The following is a 19,026-nucleotide window of genomic DNA, read 5'->3' as shown; positions in this document are numbered from 1 at the left end:
CAGGTGTGCCAGACACATAAACATATAATTAAATGCAGGACAACAAACACGATACCCGAGGTCTCTGAACAAAATGCCGTGGGTGTGTGTCACACAGCTGGGGGAAGCGGGTACCCTTGGAAGATGTCAGACACCCCTGGTGCACAAAATGGGATCCTTTTGGCTTCTAGGAGACACTCGATCATTTTATAAACAACCGAAGATCCTACTAGTTTGGCCAGTAGTAACTGTGGAACTCTCACCGCATATGCATTTACATGCTGAGAACTCCCTGATTGGGAGATGGTATCATTAAAAAAAAATTTTTTTTAACATTTATTTATTACTGAGAGACAGAGAGAGACAGAGCATGAGCAGGGGAGGGGCAGAGAGAGGAGGAGACAGAATCCCAACCAGGCTCCAGGCTCTGAGCCATCAGCACAGAGCCGGACACGGGGCTCGAACTCACAAACTGCAAGATCACGACCTGAGTCGAAGTTGGACACTTAATCGCCTGAGCCACCCAGCTGCCCAGAGACGGTATCATAGCCCCTACTGTTCTAGTTGAACAGTACTGTGTTATCCTGAGGAATCTCAAGGTGTGAAGCAGAGAACAGGTGCTCTGGAACTCCTTTCGCCCTCAAAGCTCCTGTGTCACAAAGCGATTATAAGTCGGAACCTTCTGTATCAGCAGCTGCGTGTGGCTGCCTTTCCCCGGCACCAGGTCACACAGCCAGGTCATTCTGTCCTTGGTCAAGTGTCCTGAGCAACTTTTCCCCTATTGGCTGAATAAGTAAAATGATAGACTTTCCACACTATAAGTCTATTGCGATTGTCTCTTATGTAAAATAAATGCTGTATAATTTCTTTGGCTTTAGCTGATACTGGCTTTGAAGTCACTGGTTAAAACCTCTTGCCCAGGAAAGATCTACAGATGTTCTTTTCATCGGTGTGAACTAAAATCCTAGGCGTGACCTAAAATAAAGGTGTGATACACACAAGGAATCCATGGGCAGGTAAGTTCACACACTCGTGTAAATTCATGGTTTACTTGGGGGGGGGGCCTCACTTTTTAATCTGGTTCAGAGAGACTTCATAAAATGCTTAATCAGTTCTGTACCAAATCTGAATGTTCTGTAAGTAAGATGCTTTACATCCAAAATGCTAGGTTTTTAAAATTTTTTTGAGATGTAATTTATACACCATAAAATTTACCATTTTGAAGCACGCAATTTGGGGTTTTTTTAGTGCAACGAAAACAACTGCAATAATTGCGAGATTGTGCAACCGTCACTATTATATAATTTCATCACCTCCCCCAGAAAACCCCAGAGCCATGAAACACTCACTGCCCCTCCCCTTCCCCCAGCCTCCGGTGACTGCTGTCTGCTTCCTGTCTCTAGAGTTGCCTGTCCTGGACACTTCCACAGTGGCCACGCCGTTCACATTCTCACCAGTGAACGTTTCGAGGTTCCTCCCGGAGCACGTGGCCTTTTTGGATGGAGCACTGGGTGGGGGGTGAGCGTTGCTGGTCTAAATCTGCATTCATTTAATAGACAAAAGCCGTCAAGGACATCCTATCAGCTCTGATGGGACTGGTGTCTCACCTTGAACCCTGGGAACCCAGGGATGCCATGCTGGCCGGGGTCTCCCTGGCTCCCTTTCTTCCCAGGCTCCCCGTTGATGCCTGGAAGGCCCTTGGGTCCTGGTGGCCCCGGGAGGCCCCCGATGAACTGGTCGCCTTCTGCGCACTTACAGTCCCCAGCGTCACCTGCAACACAAGGGAGGCGGGAAGACTCACTATGTGCTCGTGAAGCACGTGCTTTGCCGGGGGCAGAAGTCCAGGGCGGTGGGGGCTGGACTGAGGAGGGGGCACTCGGGGACCTCCCGTGCTCGGGGGACTGTTACCCATTACCCCCGTTTCCTGGATGAGGAATGTGAGTTACTCCCCGGGACGCAGAACCCTGCCACGTTTACCCAACATGTTACCCAACAGGCCGTTTACAGAGCTGTGTGTGGAGCTGAGGAACAGGGGCTCCAGAGGCCACCACGGGCCTCCCAGGTCAGGGACGGGGGGCAGACAAGGCTCCAGGGTCTGGGACAAAGGGGGGCCATGGGTGGGGGGCGGTGTGCCTGGCTGGAGCGGTGGGTTCAGAGCCAGGATCCCGGGTGGGAGGGAAGAAATCTGTGACCTCCCTTCTTTGTGTGCCTGTGGCGGGGCCCGGGGAACCCACTGTTGGTGGCGGGTGCTCCCCAGGGCACAGGTGGCAGGCGGGGGCTCACGGGAGGAGTCCTCTGCAGCCCTCCATGGTGAGTGATTCTGCAGTCACCACCTCCCCTCCCCCGGGCGCCAACACACCCTCACGTCCCGTGTGAGCCACAAAGGTTAGGGTGTGCTGCTTGGGGCCCCTGGGCGGCCGCCTCCCAGAGACGGAGCGTCCCCCAGGCGCGGCGTATTTTGTACACAGAAACCCCTTTGTTCTGCTCGGTCGACCGCACCTCCACCAGCAGCGAGGGTGAGCCCAGGGCGTCTGCCCTGTGGTGACTAGTCCCTAACTCGGGGAGATGGGCAGCCAGGCCTAGTCTAAGGGAACTCCGTAGCGGACAAGCTTGCGCAGGTGCTCATTACGCGGCCTTGGCGCTGAGCCCTTAGAGGAATCATGGATTCATTGGCTCCGTAGCGGGCTCCGCACTCCCAGAAAGTTCAGTGGTGCAGGCGGAGACACAGATGGGAGGAGGGAGCGCAGACGGAGGGCCGGGTGGTGGGTGCCACGCACCTCAGCTCCAGTAACACCGTGGGAGAAAGGAGGCGCAGGGGGACGCGGAGGGTTGTCTCACGTCAGAGCCAGTGAGAGGGGTCATGGCCTCCCGCCCTTCCTCCGGTGCCCTCGACGTTCCTTACCTTTCCAGCCTTTCTGTCCGCGAGCCCCCGGGAAACCAGAAGGGCCAGGGTAGCCCACATTTCCTTCCGCTCCTTTAAGGCCGAAAAGGAAACCTAAGGAGAAGATCCAAGGGCGGCCCGTGAGCACGGTGTGGAGACCCCACGTCTCCCCGGACCCAGTGCTGGAAGGCTTACCGCGAGGTCCCCCAACAGGGTGTGACTCCATCCCAGGACACCCTCTGGGCCATTCTGTGGCCACAGCTCCCAGGGATGCAAGGAAATGAGAGGGGCTAGGTGTTCAGCTTTTCTATTGAAGTCTAGAGATAAAAACCTTTGCTTTTGGGAAATGTTGAGTCCAAGGAAAGGCTTTCACTTTTCTACCATGTATTTTATTCCGCTAAAAAAAATTTATTTATTTTGATACAGAGAGAGATAGAGCATGAGCAGGGGAGGGGCAGAGAGAGAGAGAGAGAGAGAGAGAGAATCCTAAGGAGGCTCCGTGCTGTCAGCACAGAGCCCGATGTGGGGCTCAAACCCACAAACTGCGAGATCATGACCGGAGCCAAAATCAAGAGTCAGAGGCTTAACTGACTGAGCCACCCAGGTGCCCCTTAGTTTATTGTTTTTCAAAAAAAGTGATTTATTTTTTAGTTTCTTAAGATTTTATTTTTACTAATTGTATTTTCTTCTTTTTAGTCTTCAATATAGTTTCAAACTCTGAATAGTAAACACATTCTTTTACAATAATTAAAAAAAAAGCAATTTACATGTAAAAAATTCTATGGGCATTTATACATCGTGGGGACAACTGGTATCTTTACAATATTTCTGTGTAATCGACCACATATCTGTTTATGTGCTAAAGGCTTGTAATCCAAGACCAACACAAGTCTGGTGTCCCCAAAAGACAGAAAACAGAGTAAGATATTAAAACTACCTCGGTTCTCTAACTATCCCCCTGGAGCAGGTGCACAGCCGGGTTTGTGTAGTTAATGCAGAGAACAGGGGACCATGTGGCTCCGGCAACCTCACCTCCCCTTTCCCGACCCTCACCCCCAGTAACTAGGCTCAGGGCCCCTCAGAAGCTCTGCTAAGCTAATTCCGAGCAGGAATATGTGGACGGATTAGAACCACCCACCTTCTGGCCGCGTCTACTGGACGGCAGCGCCACCTTGTGGTGAGAACGAGCCGCGCACTCCTAGACACCAGCAGGGCCCGGAAGGATTGGAGGGTCCCCCACCCCGTCTGTCCTCAGGGCCAAACCCGGTGAGGCTCGAGGCTCAGGCTCGCAGCCCCAGATCCAGACCTCCCCCGCCCTACACTGGGACACATGCTGCCATTCTGCAGGGAGGGAGAGGGAAACAGGCCACTAGGGAGACCGGAAGGAGAGGAAACACCCGTGCTAACGTTTGCTAACTGCTTGGCAGAGGGACACCAGGATTTCAACGTCAGCAGCCTCCCAAGTAGGGATAGATATTTATGGAAGGGTGGCGACGACTACTGTCCCGTGTGGCTCGCTCTCCCTACGCATTCAAGATGATCACTCTCCTTTGCTCTCAGGCGTCCAACATCTGTCCCATCTGGCACCTGCGTGAGCCAGGTGCCGTGTCTGCAGCTGGAGAGAAAACCGCAGACCCTCACGGTACCTACGGTTTACGCGTGGACACACAGCAGACACACATTAGTGAACAAACCCACACGGAAGTTCAAATGAGGGCCAGTGCCACGTGAACAGGGAGCTGTCAGGGAGAGCAGTAGAGACAGCCTGTTCAGAATGGGGGGTCAGGAAAGCCCGGTCTAGGCGCTGGCCCAGGACCCAAGGAACAAGAGGGAGCTGGCCGAGCGTGGGCACCGGGGATCGCTCCGGAGAGAACAGTGCACCCGAGAGCCCCTGAGGTGGGAGGAAAGCCAGGAACTGGAGGGGAATGCCAGGGGCTGGGGTTTTCTCCAAGGGCAATAGGGAGCCATTAAGGAGTTCTGAGGGGGGACGTCACACAAGTTTATGGGTTAAAAATCTACATGCTACCCCTGCAGACAGTTGAGTGGAGGCTGGTGATGAGCGGGCTGACTATAGCAGACACGCGTGGTGTGTATTCGAGTAGCACAGGGGGCGTGGGGGAAAAGTGGTGGACAGACTGCAGAGGCAGAGTCCGTGGGACCTGGCGATGGGTCCAGTGCGTGGGCGAGCGAGGCTGTGGGCCAAGCTCCGGGTCTGTGTGTGTGTGTCGGGGCGGGGACGAGGCCCAGCACGGGGTGTGTCGGGTCGGGGAGCCAGGCGGCAGGAGACCCAGAGTTCAGTGTGGACACACAAAGTTCGAGATGTCTGTGAGACAAGCCAGGCGGCCATGTGACGGATGACAGTTTGTGAGAGTCGGGGGCTCAATACAGAACTGGATCGGGGACACAGGGAGTGCGGGCAAACGGCCTGAGCTTAAGGTCACCTTAACTGGGGGGTCCAGTGGGTGGGGGTACAAGACAAGGGTCCAAGACCAAACTTCAAGGAACCCTGTCACCTCCCAGACTGTGTAGGCGGGAGAAGGAGGGGCCAGCAAAAGCGCCTTGAAGAGAACAGCCAGTGAGATAGTGGGGAGGGGGGGCACAGAGGGCCAGCCCATGAAGAAAGCCTGCCACCTGCATCCTGTGCCCATGAGCAAGATGGAGCCCTGGGACCTGCTCCTCAGGTCACTGGCGACCAGGCCAAGGGCATTCAGGCTGCGGTGACTTTGGGGGCTTTATTTTATTTTATAATTAAAAAATGTTTTTAATGTTTATTTATTTTTGAGAGAGAGAGAGGGAGAGAGAGACGGAATGCAAGCGGGGGAGGGGTAGAGAGAGAGGGAGACAGAATCTGAAGCAGGCTCCAGGCTCCGAGCTGTCAGCACAGAGCCCGACGCGGGGCTCAAACTCACAAACCGTGAGATCATGACCTGAGCCGAAGTCGGACGCTCAACCAACTGAGCCACCCAGACGCCTCCTTTTTATTTTATAATACTTTTTTTTGTGGGCTTTATTTTACATCTCCTGAAGTTGTAAGAAGTGCAGAGCACAGGTAGGCGTGTGGCCACGGATATCTCAGGGATGTTGGCATTTTATGTTTGACACAAACACTGAGTGTTGCTGACACTGCAAATCCAGTCACAGAGGCACGGCGTGGCCGTCATAAGGGGCCATGCTGCCTCTTTCCTAAGTGCTCTCTTTGCCTAATAAATTCGTAACTTCAGACAAGTCCTACAGGACAGCAGGGCACCTCTTAGACATTTCCAGGATGATTCTCCTGAAGAGGCCAGTGGCCACAACAAAGCTGTGAGCATTCTGACTTATTCTAGAAAACGACAGGACTGCCCCCATCCTCGGTTCCGTGAACTCGGCTCAAACCAAGAGCGAGCAAAGTATTTAGCTGAGAAGAAAAACTGCCAACACGGTTTGATTCTACAGGAATGGCAAAAGGCTAAGAATTCTGGTTTTCATTAGTAGCAACACATAAAGCAGGATGAAATGCGGTTAACAAGAAAGGAATCCAACAATGTCATTCCAGGGGGAGACTTGGAGAGATCTGTGGGAATCAAGGTCACTGATATTACATTATGCACAAAAATCCTAAGAGGCCATTGTGGTTGGCTACTTCTTGTGCAAGAGATCGCTTTACAAAAGCAATTGGGAAACAACGTGTCTCACAGGGGAGAATAAATATTTCAAGGAGAACTTAAGTTCTATGCTTTTAATATCATAAGTTGATAAAAGTTATTGGACACTATTCTATGTATTTTGTGGATAAAATACGCACAAGAAAGTGGTTGATTTGTTTACAGCTAACTGACGTTAGCAAATCACGGTCTTAACCGAGCAGGATTTGTAAAACAAGATGGTGTTTGTATCTTTAGCAAAACGAAATTTGGTTACAGGAATTGGGGCAAGGTCAGCCTTCAGTCAGTCTTCTGAAGAGGCAAGTCTTCGTGCTTAAAAAATTTTTAACACATCATGTTCTGTTCCCAGAGAGGAAAACTTAACAGATAACATTTGCTCAGGAAATATCATGCTCACAGAAACTTAGCCATTATCAACGATGTCACAGGAATAAATATTACTTCCAGGCTAAAAATATATTAAAGACAACACTGCTCAAATGATTTGGCAAATCCCAGGGAAATATCTGCACCTAAAAATTTCCAGAAGAATGTGACAATTTGGCTTTGCCGGTCAGAGGAGAGTTGGAGCAGGAGAACCACATCACATAGCAATCTGTGCAACACCAAGTGGAATCAGAGAGGGGACTGCTGATATTTTTACAGCTCTTCTATTAAAGTTTATTTATTCTGGTAGGGGGGATGGACAGAGAGAGAGAGCGAGAGAATCCTAAGCAGGCCCTGAGCTGTCAGCACAGAGCCCCAAGCGGGCTCGAACTCACGAACTGTGAGGTCATGACCTGAGCCGAAGTCGGAGGCTTAACCGACCGAGCCCCCCAGGCGCCCCCAGGACTGCTGATTTTTCAATGGGAGGTGTATGTGCAGATACACTTCTCTAACCCCCAACATCTTTCCTCTAGAGATGACAAAGAGAAGCAGTCTTCCCAAAGCACCAAAAGCACAGATCTGAACCTGACCTTTACACTAAAATCCAACACTACCTGTTGGCAATGTGAGGCTCCCCCTCTCCGAAGACAGGAAGCTCCCAGAGATTATTGGGATGGGGCAGGGTGCCAGGGAACTGAAAGTCAGATGTTTCGAAAGGAGGCTGACAAACTATGGACCATATCACACGGGAAGAAATTGGGCGCTCATGTTTTCTTCTAAGGCCTCATATATCCAAACTCTTGAGGGGATGGAACGCTCCCATTAGGGGATTTTACAATGTCGAAAACAGCCCTTTAAACTCAGAAGCTGCAAAGATCACCGTTTTTGATGGCAAGCACGAAGACAGACTGCCTGTCTCCCTGCCTCCTGGGGGCACCCTCAGCTAAAAGATGAGCCAGGGTAACATCGGAACCTGGAAGTTCCACTCTGCTACGGTTCAGCGACACCCCCAGGCAGCGTGGGATCCAGAAGCTCATGCTTGTCTGGTTTACAGATGCTCAGAGTCTCGCGTCTCGACCTTGGACAACGGTGGCCACTTCCTGTTACGATAACGCAGTCACCTCTTCCTGTTGACTATTATCAACTGTTCAGTGAGAGGCTCCACATGGGCTGAGAAGACAGATTATCAAGTCTGCTTGGATTGTTAGTAAGACAGAGGAGAGAGGCTACAAGTCAAGGCAGGAAGGCTCCACCCTGGAAGAAGGTGATGGAACGTACCACACAGACACCCGACAGCGTTCAGCATGCACCTGCTTCCAGACTGCGCGGCTCAGGTCTTCCACTGGAGAGCTGACCTCACTGGACCCACAGCCAGCCAAGCCCTACTGGGTCATGTCCACGGGCCTGCTGATACTCAACAGATTCACCAGGCTGTGCCCTCCTTCCATCACCAGCCTTTCTGTTTGCATCCCAGAGCACCTGCCATGCCCTAGCGTGATGCCTGCCGCGTTGGTTCACCGAATTATTTAGCAGAAAAACCCCAGGAAAGATCTGACTGGGGCCAGGCTTCTTTGTCTGAACACGAAAACCACCACTCTTGAGTTTCCTTCCACTTACCGTCTGGCCCAGGTAGTCCGGGAGGCCCTGGCGGTCCTCGGGGCCCTGGCTTTCCGTCGGTTCCCGGAGGGCCGGGGTACAGTGCGGGGATGCCTGGGTCTCCTATGAAGCCTTTGGGCCCCATTTCACCTGGTAAACCTCTCTTGCCATCTGAAAATCCAACAGTGACCACCGGCAGCATGAGATTTATGACGTGTAACGTGTGTGTTGGCATTCCCATCCCCAGGAGGCCACCAGGACTCGCGGATTTACAGTCTGGTCAGGACCTTAAGGGTCGATGCCTTTGGAAGGTCCCATCACCGTATTTCAACTTTAAAAAAGCCCCTCCTCTCACCCCCCGACAATGGTCTGAGAGTCGTAAGTGTGGCCACGACATCTGAGGGCTGTGCACACTCCTCCCGGCCAGCTGACAGCATCATGCTGGTTACTTGTCAACTGCACAGCCTGGCCCTGTGGCGGGGGGCAGGGCGGGGCGGGGCGGGGGGAAGGGTCACTGTCACAGGCCCAACGCTCCCGGGAAGACACTGGGTGCATGCACTTGAGTCCGTTAGAGCTCCTGAGCCTTGTCTTTAAGAGACTCCGGCTGCAGAGCTGAGCAGTCAGTACGGGGACCCAAGGGGACGTACGTTTGGTCTTTTGACACCAGGGAGCCTTTACCTTCGTCTCCGATGGACGTGCCAGGGGGGCCTGGTGGGCCCGGGTCTCCTGGTTCACCCCGGCTTCCTGGCTCTCCGTGGGCCCCTGGGAATCCTGGGTCACCCCTGACACCTGGAATCAAGACAGACTTCGAAATGAGAACAGGACGCTGTCCAGGACCCGCCTCAGATGTGCACACCTTCACCAACCAAACATGTATTTACTCGTTTATCTCGTACACCGAAGGATGGCGGGGGTCCGAATGTTTAATATATGGGGGTCTCTGCTTTCGAGGAGCTCATTCCTAATCAAATAGGAGCGATACAAGATTCCCATAAATATCATAAAATGACAGAGAGGTTTCAAAAGGGGGAAAGATTATTTTGGGGAGAAATCGGACATTGAGGGACTGTAGAGATTAAAAATAATAGGAACAGGTGACATTGTGGAGCTTTTGCTGTGTGCACTGGGCTTGGTGTGCAATACTTGACATTCTCATAAAGCCGTGGGGGACGGGGAGAGCTACAGCCCCACTTTTACAGACATGTGAGGCTTCATGCCCACCGGCACTCAGGTTTCACGGACACGGCAGCCTGGCAGTTGGACACGGGTGCCCTCTGAGGGGACAGGACACAGGAGGGACAGGGCAGAGGACGGTGGCAGAAGGGGATCTGGAGAGGAGATCAGCCAAGTGGAAAGCAGTGATCAGGGGAGCGTCTGCTTCTGGCGGGAGTGCTGGGGATCTGTGAACAGGGGTCAGGCTGGGAGAGCATCTGAGTCTAGAGTGGGGATAAAGAAAGAAACGACAGGCCTGGGGATCCCCCCGTGCATCAGGCTCCGTGCAGGGAGACCAGGAAGTGAGGAGGGTGGCTTCCTGCGTGAGGCCCCTTGTCCCCAGAGCCCCAGCTCCAGCCCAGCTCCGCTTTTCCTGGCTGTCTGCTGGAGGGATAGCGTATGTGAGCCCTCTTACAAACCCTATCCTGAAACACACACACACAGACACACACACACACACACACACACACACACACACACACACACACACAGAGCGGCCTCGCTGTGTTCTGTGCAGGTCAACAGCAATGCTTTACTGTGCAACACATTTTTTCCCCTGGAATACAACTGGGAAAGATGAGAGAAAAGATGAGACAATATGATATTTTACCGCATAGGGATTATCAAGTGTTAGGAAAGCCATCACTCTGCATGGGATCTTTAATTTTTTTGTTTAACCTCAAAAGCAAGTCGTTGAATTAAGGATGCCCGTGTGCCTGTGTACAAGCGGGTGGAGAGTGTGAGTCTGGGCTACCTGTGCTGGGGCTCGGCTCCCTGCGGAGGGCGGGGCAGGGGAGGGGTGCTGGGTTCTGCACAGGGGTCAGGGGGGTGCTGAACGCTCCTCCTCCACTCATTCTATGTGACCTTGGGCAAGTTGCTTAACTTCCTGTGTTTCAATTTATCCACCAGCAAAACAAGACTAACATCAGGCCCCCTCTCAAAGGGTGGTTAGGAAAAGTAAATCAATTAACAAGCATCATGGTCTAACAACTCAGACCCCTGCCCGGGCTCCGGCGAGCCCTAAAGAAACGCTCGCCATGAGCATGGAGTGAGAGACGACGATGAACGTGCAAACCACAGACTCTCTCATTTGGAAGAAGAGCAGGACTTGTTTCAGTTACTTTGCAACCATTAGGGGAAAAAAAGCACAAGTCTCCTCCACCCTTTGGGATTCGACGAGCTCCTGCAAAGCTACTTTGTGAAGATATTTATTTTCCTTTCTTCGCTGAGGGAATCTGCTCATCAGCCTGTGTCAGGAGCCCTCACCTGCCAGCTCACCAATTAAAAAAATTTTTTAACGTTTATTTATTATTGAGAGACAGAGCATGAATGGGGGAGGGGCAGAGACAGAGGGAGACACAGAATCGGAAGCAGGCTCCTGGCTCTGAGCTGTCGGCACAGAGCCTGACATGAGGCTTGAACTCACGAACCGCGAGATCATGACCTGAGCCGAAGTCAGAAACTTAACCGACTGAGCCACCCAGGCGCCCCCCAGCTCACCAATTTAAAACCATCGCCTTCCCAGTGTGGTTTTAGAAATACAGGGTGGTGGACAGGGGAAGCTAGATCAACGCTGGGCTCTTGGGCAGTGAACGTTTTTGAAAAATCGCCAACGTTAATTTAAAAAATTATGTTCCCAAAGCCTCAAGGATAGTATTTCCATTTCCCCAAAACCACTGACAGTACATCAACCTCATGTTCCTCTTCCTGGGGTTTCTGGCCTGGCAGGCATGTCGCAGTCCATGGACACCCCATGGACTCCATGAGTACCAGCCGCGCAGGGAGGGTGATCTGAGGTGTTGAGTAGGGATTCCAAATATACCCATTTACCGGTATGTGTTAATTCACAAGAATGCACAAAACACAGCTGTTCTTGTGGAGGGAGGCCAGTGGTGTCCTTTCAATGCCACCCTGCAGAGAACTCCCTCGGGGGCTCTGCCGGGATGTCCTTAGCCCTGTGCTAGTCTAAGTTCTCACCAACAGCGGATAAGCACATGCAAAGGCTGTTCTTAAACTGACAGATGGTTCGCACCAAGCAGGAGAGTGAGTCCTTGACCCGCGGACATATACTGGGTGCAGGAAGAAAACATTAGACCATCTTTAGTTAAAAAAAACTCTTTTAAAGTAAAACTCTTGGGGCGCCTGGGTGGCTCAGTCGGTTAAGTGTCTGACTTCAGCTCAGGTCATGATCTCACACTCCGTGAGTTCAAGTCCCACGTCGGACCCTGTGCTGACAGCTTGGAGCCTGGAGCCTGCTTCGGATTCTGTGTCTCCCTCTCTCTCTCTGCCCCTCCCCTGCTCATGCTCTGCCTCTCTCACTCTCAAAAATAAATAAATGTTAAAAAAAAAAAAGAGCAAGGGTACTTTCATAATAAAAAGATGATGTACCCTATTCTAATTAAAAAAAAAAAAAAAGTAAAACTCTTTCCTGATGTGCATTATTTAGTACATACACTGTTCAGCCGTTCAGGTAACCTACTCTCTGCCTGGTCCTGTTCTAGAAATTGGGGATACAGTAGTGAACCATAGCAGCCAAAATCCCTGGAGCTTTGCACAACATAGGTGAATCACCCATAAGTAAATATACATATGATTACTTAGAGGGGGCACTGAAAACAGGTGTTTTTTTTTGAACCTAGAAGGACTCACATTCAAAAAGGTTCTGAGCCCACTGCTCTTCTCACAGAATTAAAATCGTATTTTGGTACAATCCTGCCAATCTGGGAGGCTGAGTGAAATCACGAGAAGGGCATTAGCTGTGACACATGCAAAACCTTTCATGTACACTCAGGGGTCACCGGGAGCCTCTCCTGGGCAGTCCATCATGCACAAATACCTGGGGATTCCTCGAAGGTTGAAAGGAGGTGGCTGTGTACAGATTATGGATTATGGCCAGTTTCCGGCTTCAGACTGGCCAGCAGGGGCCGTAAACATCTTGATGCACGTGCGGCAGAAACCAGCAAAGGCGGCTGGGACTCCCGCCGTCAGGAAGGCCAGATGTGCCCAAGGACTGGATTTCTCCAGTGACTTTACAGGTGGCGAAACCAGAATCTGCACGACGTATGCGGAAGTGCAGGGCTCGCCCAGCAGAGGGCGCTCTCTTAGGCACAGGTGAAACGAGCGCCTCTCTGTGACACCACATTTAAGCATTTCAGCTAAGTTGTACATGGGACTGATATTCTCCAAAGGTTATGTTCTAAACATCTTTTGTTTTGCTTTGCTTTGTTTTACTCAGAAAGCCTCTCTTGCCAGTTTATGACTCTGTGTCCGAGACAGAAGAGGATCCTGTACGATGTAGACACGCAGGAGAAATCACACACAAACCTTTGGCCAGGGAGGGATGAGGCGAGTACGCAGGGGCACCTGGGGGGCCGCGGTCACCCACTTCTCCCTGGAGGAAGAAAGAGGAGAATGGAAGAACGTGAGGCCCGCCTTTTGGAGTTTGGGAAACTACGCTTAGTACCAGGGAGTAAAGCTGGATGTGGACTGTCTGCCCTGTGCTGTGGTGATGCCCGGGCATCCCAGCCACCAGCCAGACACACCAAGAGGCAGCGGTGTGGGCAGGGCACCAACCTCACTTTGAAGTCCTTGTCAAACACCAGAAGCTGGCAGGGGACGACTTTCTGCAGGGCAGACTGTTCCCCTGTTGGTCACGGTACCCCAGCCACCCATCGGATACCAGGCTGCAGCCACACCCAAGCTGGGAACGATGCAACTGTACCCTGATCTGGATTGTGACACCGAAACTTCCAAGTGCTGCCTTGGTGTCCTCGAGCCTCCCGGGGCCCCCGAAGGCCTGACTGCGGAGTGCCCCTGTCCTCACCAGATACGCTCCCCACCAGCAGGAAAGTCTCCCCGCCTGGCTGGAGCCCCATCACCCGACCACCTGCACCCCACCTGGTCCTCAACCTACTGGTCCTCACCTCCCTGCCAGCCCATTCTTCGAGCAAGCCAATCATACTCCCCCCCTGGGGACAGGGGATACCCCACCCTCTTGTTACTATAAAGCCTCTCCCCACAGCCCCGCTAGTCCCCTCTGCTCCCGGGTGCAGATCCCGAGTGTGCCCTCCATGTGCCTTGTGTGGTGTGCAGCACTGTGAGGTCCGGACACGGGACCGATAAGTCTGTGTCCGTATCATCTGTCCAGTGCGGGGTGTTGTGTGCTTGCTTAGCTAGTGTTAAACAGGGCAGAGGACACCTCCTCCAATGGGGTGGATGGCAGGAGACCACACCTCCAGCCACAGGAAAACTGAGCTCACCTTGAGTCCCGGGGGTCCATCCGGGCCTTGATAACCATCCAGTCCTTTGCTTCCCTGCAGGAAAGATGTTCGGGGCTTAGTTTTACCGCTAACACAGAATTTAAAGAAGTGACCACGATACCATTATTACGGCTGACAACACTAACGGCAACCCATGAAAATTACCTACTACCCACTCTGTGCCCAATGTTCCCTGATTGTGGTCTCAAAGTCCAAATGTGACCTGCGGCTGATAAGCCTCATAATTATTTTGTTTAATTAACATTTTTTTTAGCGTTTATGTTTTTGAGGCAGAGAGCAAGCAGAGGAGGAGCAGAGACAGAGGGAGACACGGGATCCAAAGCAGGCTCCAGGCTCCGAGCTGTCAGCACAGAGCCCGACTCGGGGCTCGAGCCCACGAGCCGTGAGATCGCCACCTGAGCCGAAGTCGGACGCTCAACCGGCTGAGCCACCCAGGCACCCCGGCCTCACAATTCTTAAGAGTTGCCTCCTCCTTTCTACTTTTTCCATAACTTCTGTTATTGTTGCTGTTGAAGAAACCGGGTCACTGGTGGTCCACTCTTCCTCGCAGTGGTGGAAAGTGTGCACCTCTGCCCGCAGACGTCCTCTCCAGCAGCTGTTCTCGCTACGGGCTTCCCTCCCTGGGCTCAGGTGCACCTTCCGAGTGAGAATTAGTCACAAGGCGTGTCGTGTCCTTCCTACTGCGTCACTTCAGGAGGCTTGGGGCCGGGTTGCCCCCCTTCAGTGATTTTATGATTGATCCATCTATTAAAACCTTCCCCCAAGCGGGATTTTGAAAAATTTTTACGAGCACCAAATAGGAGCATTAATGCCCCCTAATTTAGAATTTTTCTCTTCATTTAGAAAGTGCTCAGTGCTGCTTTCTAATCTGCTTGAATATTTATTGAAAGAAAACGTTCACCCTCGTGAGTCACATCATAGCTGGATATATATGTAAAGCTTTTTAAGAAACCTAGAAGTTCATTCCCTCTTGCCAAAGAATAGGTACAGTGAGGCCCCAAGCTGAGAATACCACGCGCCAGTGGTGTAAAAAATGCAGCCTGGTTATTTCACAGGATGTTCTGGAATGCGGGAGCACACATGCTGAAAGTCCTGTTGCTTAGCGTGAGCAATGACGGGGTTGGTTTTGTGCTTTCCGCGCAGGCCTTTCATGTCGACGGACTTCCTTTCACACTAGGTGGAGCTGACGATTCAGAAGTGAAGGGAAACTTCTCCGAGGTCCCACCAATCTCCTACTTGGAGGCCATCTCTCGAGACAGGCACAGAGTCCTGAAAGAGCGCGCCAATGATGGGAGCAGCTAGGCGCTCAGTCCTCAGCGGCCTGCGCGTCAACCTAACAACTCAGCCCAGACGCCACGCTGGATGCGGCCAGACGTGTATTCGTGCTACGTGCCTGAGTGCCATCTGGCTGGGCGACGCCATCACTGGGCAGTAGTGGGTAGTACCCCCCACACCCCCTCTATACAACGTGCTCACCACCTGTGCTGCATAAGCCACAGCAGCACCAACGTTTCCGAAACACGTCTGAGCAAACGTTTGGAATGAGCCGGGGGCTTCGGAAAACCAACAGGGGAAAGGGCAAAATGGAAGAGTGCTCAGGATGTCTCTCACTATTGGCTCTATCGATCCACAGGTCTCCCTGTTGGCTGCTGGAACCCCAAAAAGCCAAACAATGATCTAGAAGTTTCCCTGTGAGTTCTCAGCAGCAGGTAATTGACTGGGGATGGGGGTGGGCTCAGTATTATGTAGGACTCAGCAGAGTAAAAGGGGGAGATTGTACTTAGGTGCACGTGAGACCACAGGCAGCTGGAACCCTGATTGTTTGGCACACCAGGAGTCAACACAACCACCTAATGGGTTGTCTTTGTGTTTCTGTGCAGACATAACAACAGGGGTGGCGGTGGGGGGGGGGGCAAGGGCTGTGCGGTCAAGGAGGAATTATCTGGGGACTAGATCAGTAACTGAACAGGTCGCTAGGAGTAATGGCAGCTTGTCAAGTAAGACGAGGTTCAGTGGTCACGTCTGAGGTGCCTTGCGGCCTAACAAGCAGGGACTCTGCCATCTGTACATGTCCTGGGCATTTCCTATTTGTATGGTTGAGTAAACTGTCTCCCCACAGAGACGTCCCACTTGGCCGGAAGTGTCCCCGTCTTCCCCTGGAAGATGAGGGCCTTCCGTTCTAACATCTGGCCACAGCAGTTAGAGGCCCCAGGTGGTCAGTGTCTAACTGGGCGTCTTGTCTCACATAAACAGCGAGTTCCAGGGGGCAGCTGTATCCAACTGCATTAAAAAAAAATCTGTAACTCCTGAGTGCCGGGTGTAGAAGAAACCCGTAATTATAATTTCCCTGTCACTGGCAAGCGATGAAAGTTTGAACGACAGAACTTCGGTTCCACAGGCAGTGGAGACGGGTCCCTTGTAGACGTTGCCTTAGTTCTCTGTCTCTTTGCTTGATTAATGAAATCCTTCCACTGGAATTTGGCCTTTTGGCCTTCGGTTGGGGTACGCCTGGACAGCCGTCCTCCAGGAACACCGCCTTTGGGGGTGCCTGCATCAGTTACGAATGTCATGAGAACGTGGATGCAATTAGGGAAACCCTGGTGTCAGCTTCTCAGCCTGAGTTTGGGATGAAAGGACAGGAACGGGAGGAGTGAGACAAGCCAAGGTTGCAGGAAGGAGTTGACGCTGGTCCCGCTGCGAGCGGGTTAGAGTGTCAGCAGAGCCTGGGTCTAGGGCTAGTGCCGGCTGGAAGCCGGACCCGGAGGCCACGTCCATCTGAAGTCCCCGGGGAGCTCCCCGTGGAGACTGATGAGCCCCACGTCCTTGTTGTCCACACGGCGGTGGAGCCCTGGCAGGATTCAATGCAGTCATGATTCAGAGGCTGAACTGATTTCTAAAAAGCCTGTCTATGCACTTCCTAGGACTGAATGATGGAAATCCTGGCCTATGGGCGCCAAGAGGTGTGTCCCATACTGTCGACCGTGTGACGGCTGCAAACAGCAAGCAGCTGGGAACCACGGTGAGGGGTCGTTAGGCACACGGTGCGTCCTTTTCCCGCAATGCTGTGCAGGTCGCTACCAAAGCTCTGTGGACGTGTCCGTGCTAATGTGGAATCATCTGCAAAGCATGGTGGTGAAATAAACAGGCGCGTCAAACTTACCTTTTGTCCTGGTGAACCTTTCTCGCCATCGAGGCCAGGAGAACCCTGGGTTGGGACAGAAAACGGAAGCAAAAACATCTCAGAATGGACAGCAACATTTCCCGGAGGGCTCTATTACCGCCCCTGACACGGGCTAACATGAAATGCTTTACTATGAAAGTATCAAAATTATTTTCTGAAGGAGGTGGGTCATCACATCTACTGCCCAAAGAAATACGGAGAAGTCTAGAAAGATGGTATGGTTCATCCGGTGGAGGTGTTAAAAGACCTGCACTCCAACTTCCTCAGGGGTCTCTTATTTTCCAAGATTCTAACACGCGTCCTTTTAGTGGCGGTGGCTACCAGAGAGCCACCACAAGGCCACTCTGCCTTTGTTCTGGCCACATTTCCCAGTGCACTTGCAGTGAGGTGTGGCAGGTGACCGAGCTCCGGCCGATGGAGGGAGGACCAAAGTGGCAGGCGTCATCTGAGGCCGCGCTCTAAGGATGGAGGTCTGCCCTTGGGCATGGGAGCCACAGGCGCTGAATCTCCATGGGGGGGGACACTCCCGTGACCCCCAGCACCCCACCCACCGTCCTAGACTCTCAGGGAAACAAGAATCAACTTCCCGTGTTGGGGACAGTCTACACTTCCGTTACCGTGGGTTAAGGCAGCCTCACCGGCATTGGCAGAAATGTCTCTGTGTTCTGCCCCTGCCCTCCTTCAGTGGAGTCTCCAACATCATGGTTACTGGGGGGGAGGGCGTGTCCATCACTGTGGGCTCGCCCGCCGCGGTCAGCGGGCCACTCTGGCAGGGACGCTGGGAGTGGGGAGGCTGTGCGTGGGTGAGGGGAGAGGGTATGTGGGACCTCTCTGTGCCTCTAGCTCGACTTCGCAGGGAACCTCAAGTCTGCTCGGAGGAATCCAGTCTACTTAACACGCAAACCCAGCAAACCGCACTTACGGGATGCATCGCTTACCCGTGTGCCCGAGAAGCCCATGACTCCTTCTTCTCCCTTCAAGGCGATGCCCTACGAGGAGAGATAAGATGTGAGGCAGCTGGCCCGTGCACTTTACCCCCTCGGGTGTTCTAGCCCCCTGGGACTCCTGGGGTCCCCAGTCCAGCCCAGCACGATTCAGGGTCACATAGAGTCCCCCAGGTGGCCTGAACTAGCATCGCTCCAGGACACCACTGGCATTGTCACGTAGCAGGTGACGCCCAGGAGGGCTGGGAATACAGGGCAGGCATGACGAGGACGGAAGACAGCATAGCAACGATGTGCTGGCCCCAGAACTGAAGCCACTGCCAAGCCCGCCGTCCCTCTGCCTGTGCACCTGCTCTCTTAAAGCGCCGATGTTCAGGTCACAAACCCCAGAAGATGTTGGTTAGCTGGTGTATATTATGCAAAAGGGGAGACATTCTAAAATTGTTTTCTGAAAAGAAGCGTCAAAGCGCCACCCGGTGTCACAGGTGGATGCTGCTAGAGCCCTGTGCGTGGTCACCGGGAGTGGGGGCCGGGTGGGGGGCTGGGGGGACCCTGCCAGCGAGAGGAAACCCGGCCGCTGCTCGACTTACCTTTCTTCCCGGCTCCCCTTCACTCCCCTTTTCGCCCTGTGAAGACAGTGAAGTGTCAGAAAGAGCATTAATTCAAGAGCAGAAAGGACGGATGGGCTTCACCATCCAAAAAGTAGTTAATGCAACGGCAAACAGTGACTACGAGTGACTCATAATAAACAACTCCCATGTTTTGCAGCTTCAAAGTTCAAGAGAAAAGAAGTATGACTTCTTCTGGTCTTTCCCAATATCAGTTAAATCCCATGCTACGTCTGGTGGAATGGGGAGGCTGCCCGTCCGCTCTCTGCACGGCCCCCCCCTCGCCCACAGCGCAGGCCCATGGTGACGTGCAGTGGCAGAGGATGTGCCCGTGA

At 52.7% G+C, this 19,026-nt stretch overlaps 1 protein-coding gene across 2 annotated transcripts in view; it reads right to left on the bottom strand.

The window, feature by feature from the left end:
* COL4A2 (collagen type IV alpha 2 chain) overlaps positions 1–19,026 on the bottom strand; it is a 173,026-nt gene that overhangs the window by 39,178 nt on the left and 114,822 nt on the right. For both annotated transcript variants that reach the window (XM_042930204.1, XM_042930198.1), the window contains exons 14-22: positions 18,674–18,709; positions 18,078–18,128; positions 17,119–17,163; positions 13,938–13,991; positions 13,003–13,069; positions 9,145–9,255; positions 8,488–8,637; positions 2,882–2,974; positions 1,587–1,750 (exon numbers count right to left, since the gene is read on the bottom strand). In XM_042930204.1, the coding sequence (XP_042786138.1) occupies positions 1,587–1,750; positions 2,882–2,974; positions 8,488–8,637; positions 9,145–9,255; positions 13,003–13,069; positions 13,938–13,991; positions 17,119–17,163; positions 18,078–18,128; positions 18,674–18,709 (771 nt within the window). The remainder of the gene's footprint in view (positions 1–1,586; positions 1,751–2,881; positions 2,975–8,487; positions 8,638–9,144; positions 9,256–13,002; positions 13,070–13,937; positions 13,992–17,118; positions 17,164–18,077; positions 18,129–18,673; positions 18,710–19,026) is intronic.

Source organism: Panthera leo, chromosome A1 (genome assembly GCF_018350215.1).
Source record: "Panthera leo isolate Ple1 chromosome A1, P.leo_Ple1_pat1.1, whole genome shotgun sequence".
NCBI classification, from domain to species: Eukaryota; Metazoa; Chordata; class Mammalia; order Carnivora; family Felidae; genus Panthera; species Panthera leo.
The sequence above is the reverse complement of the archived record's forward strand: the minus strand, read 5'-3'. Positions and strand labels throughout refer to the sequence as shown.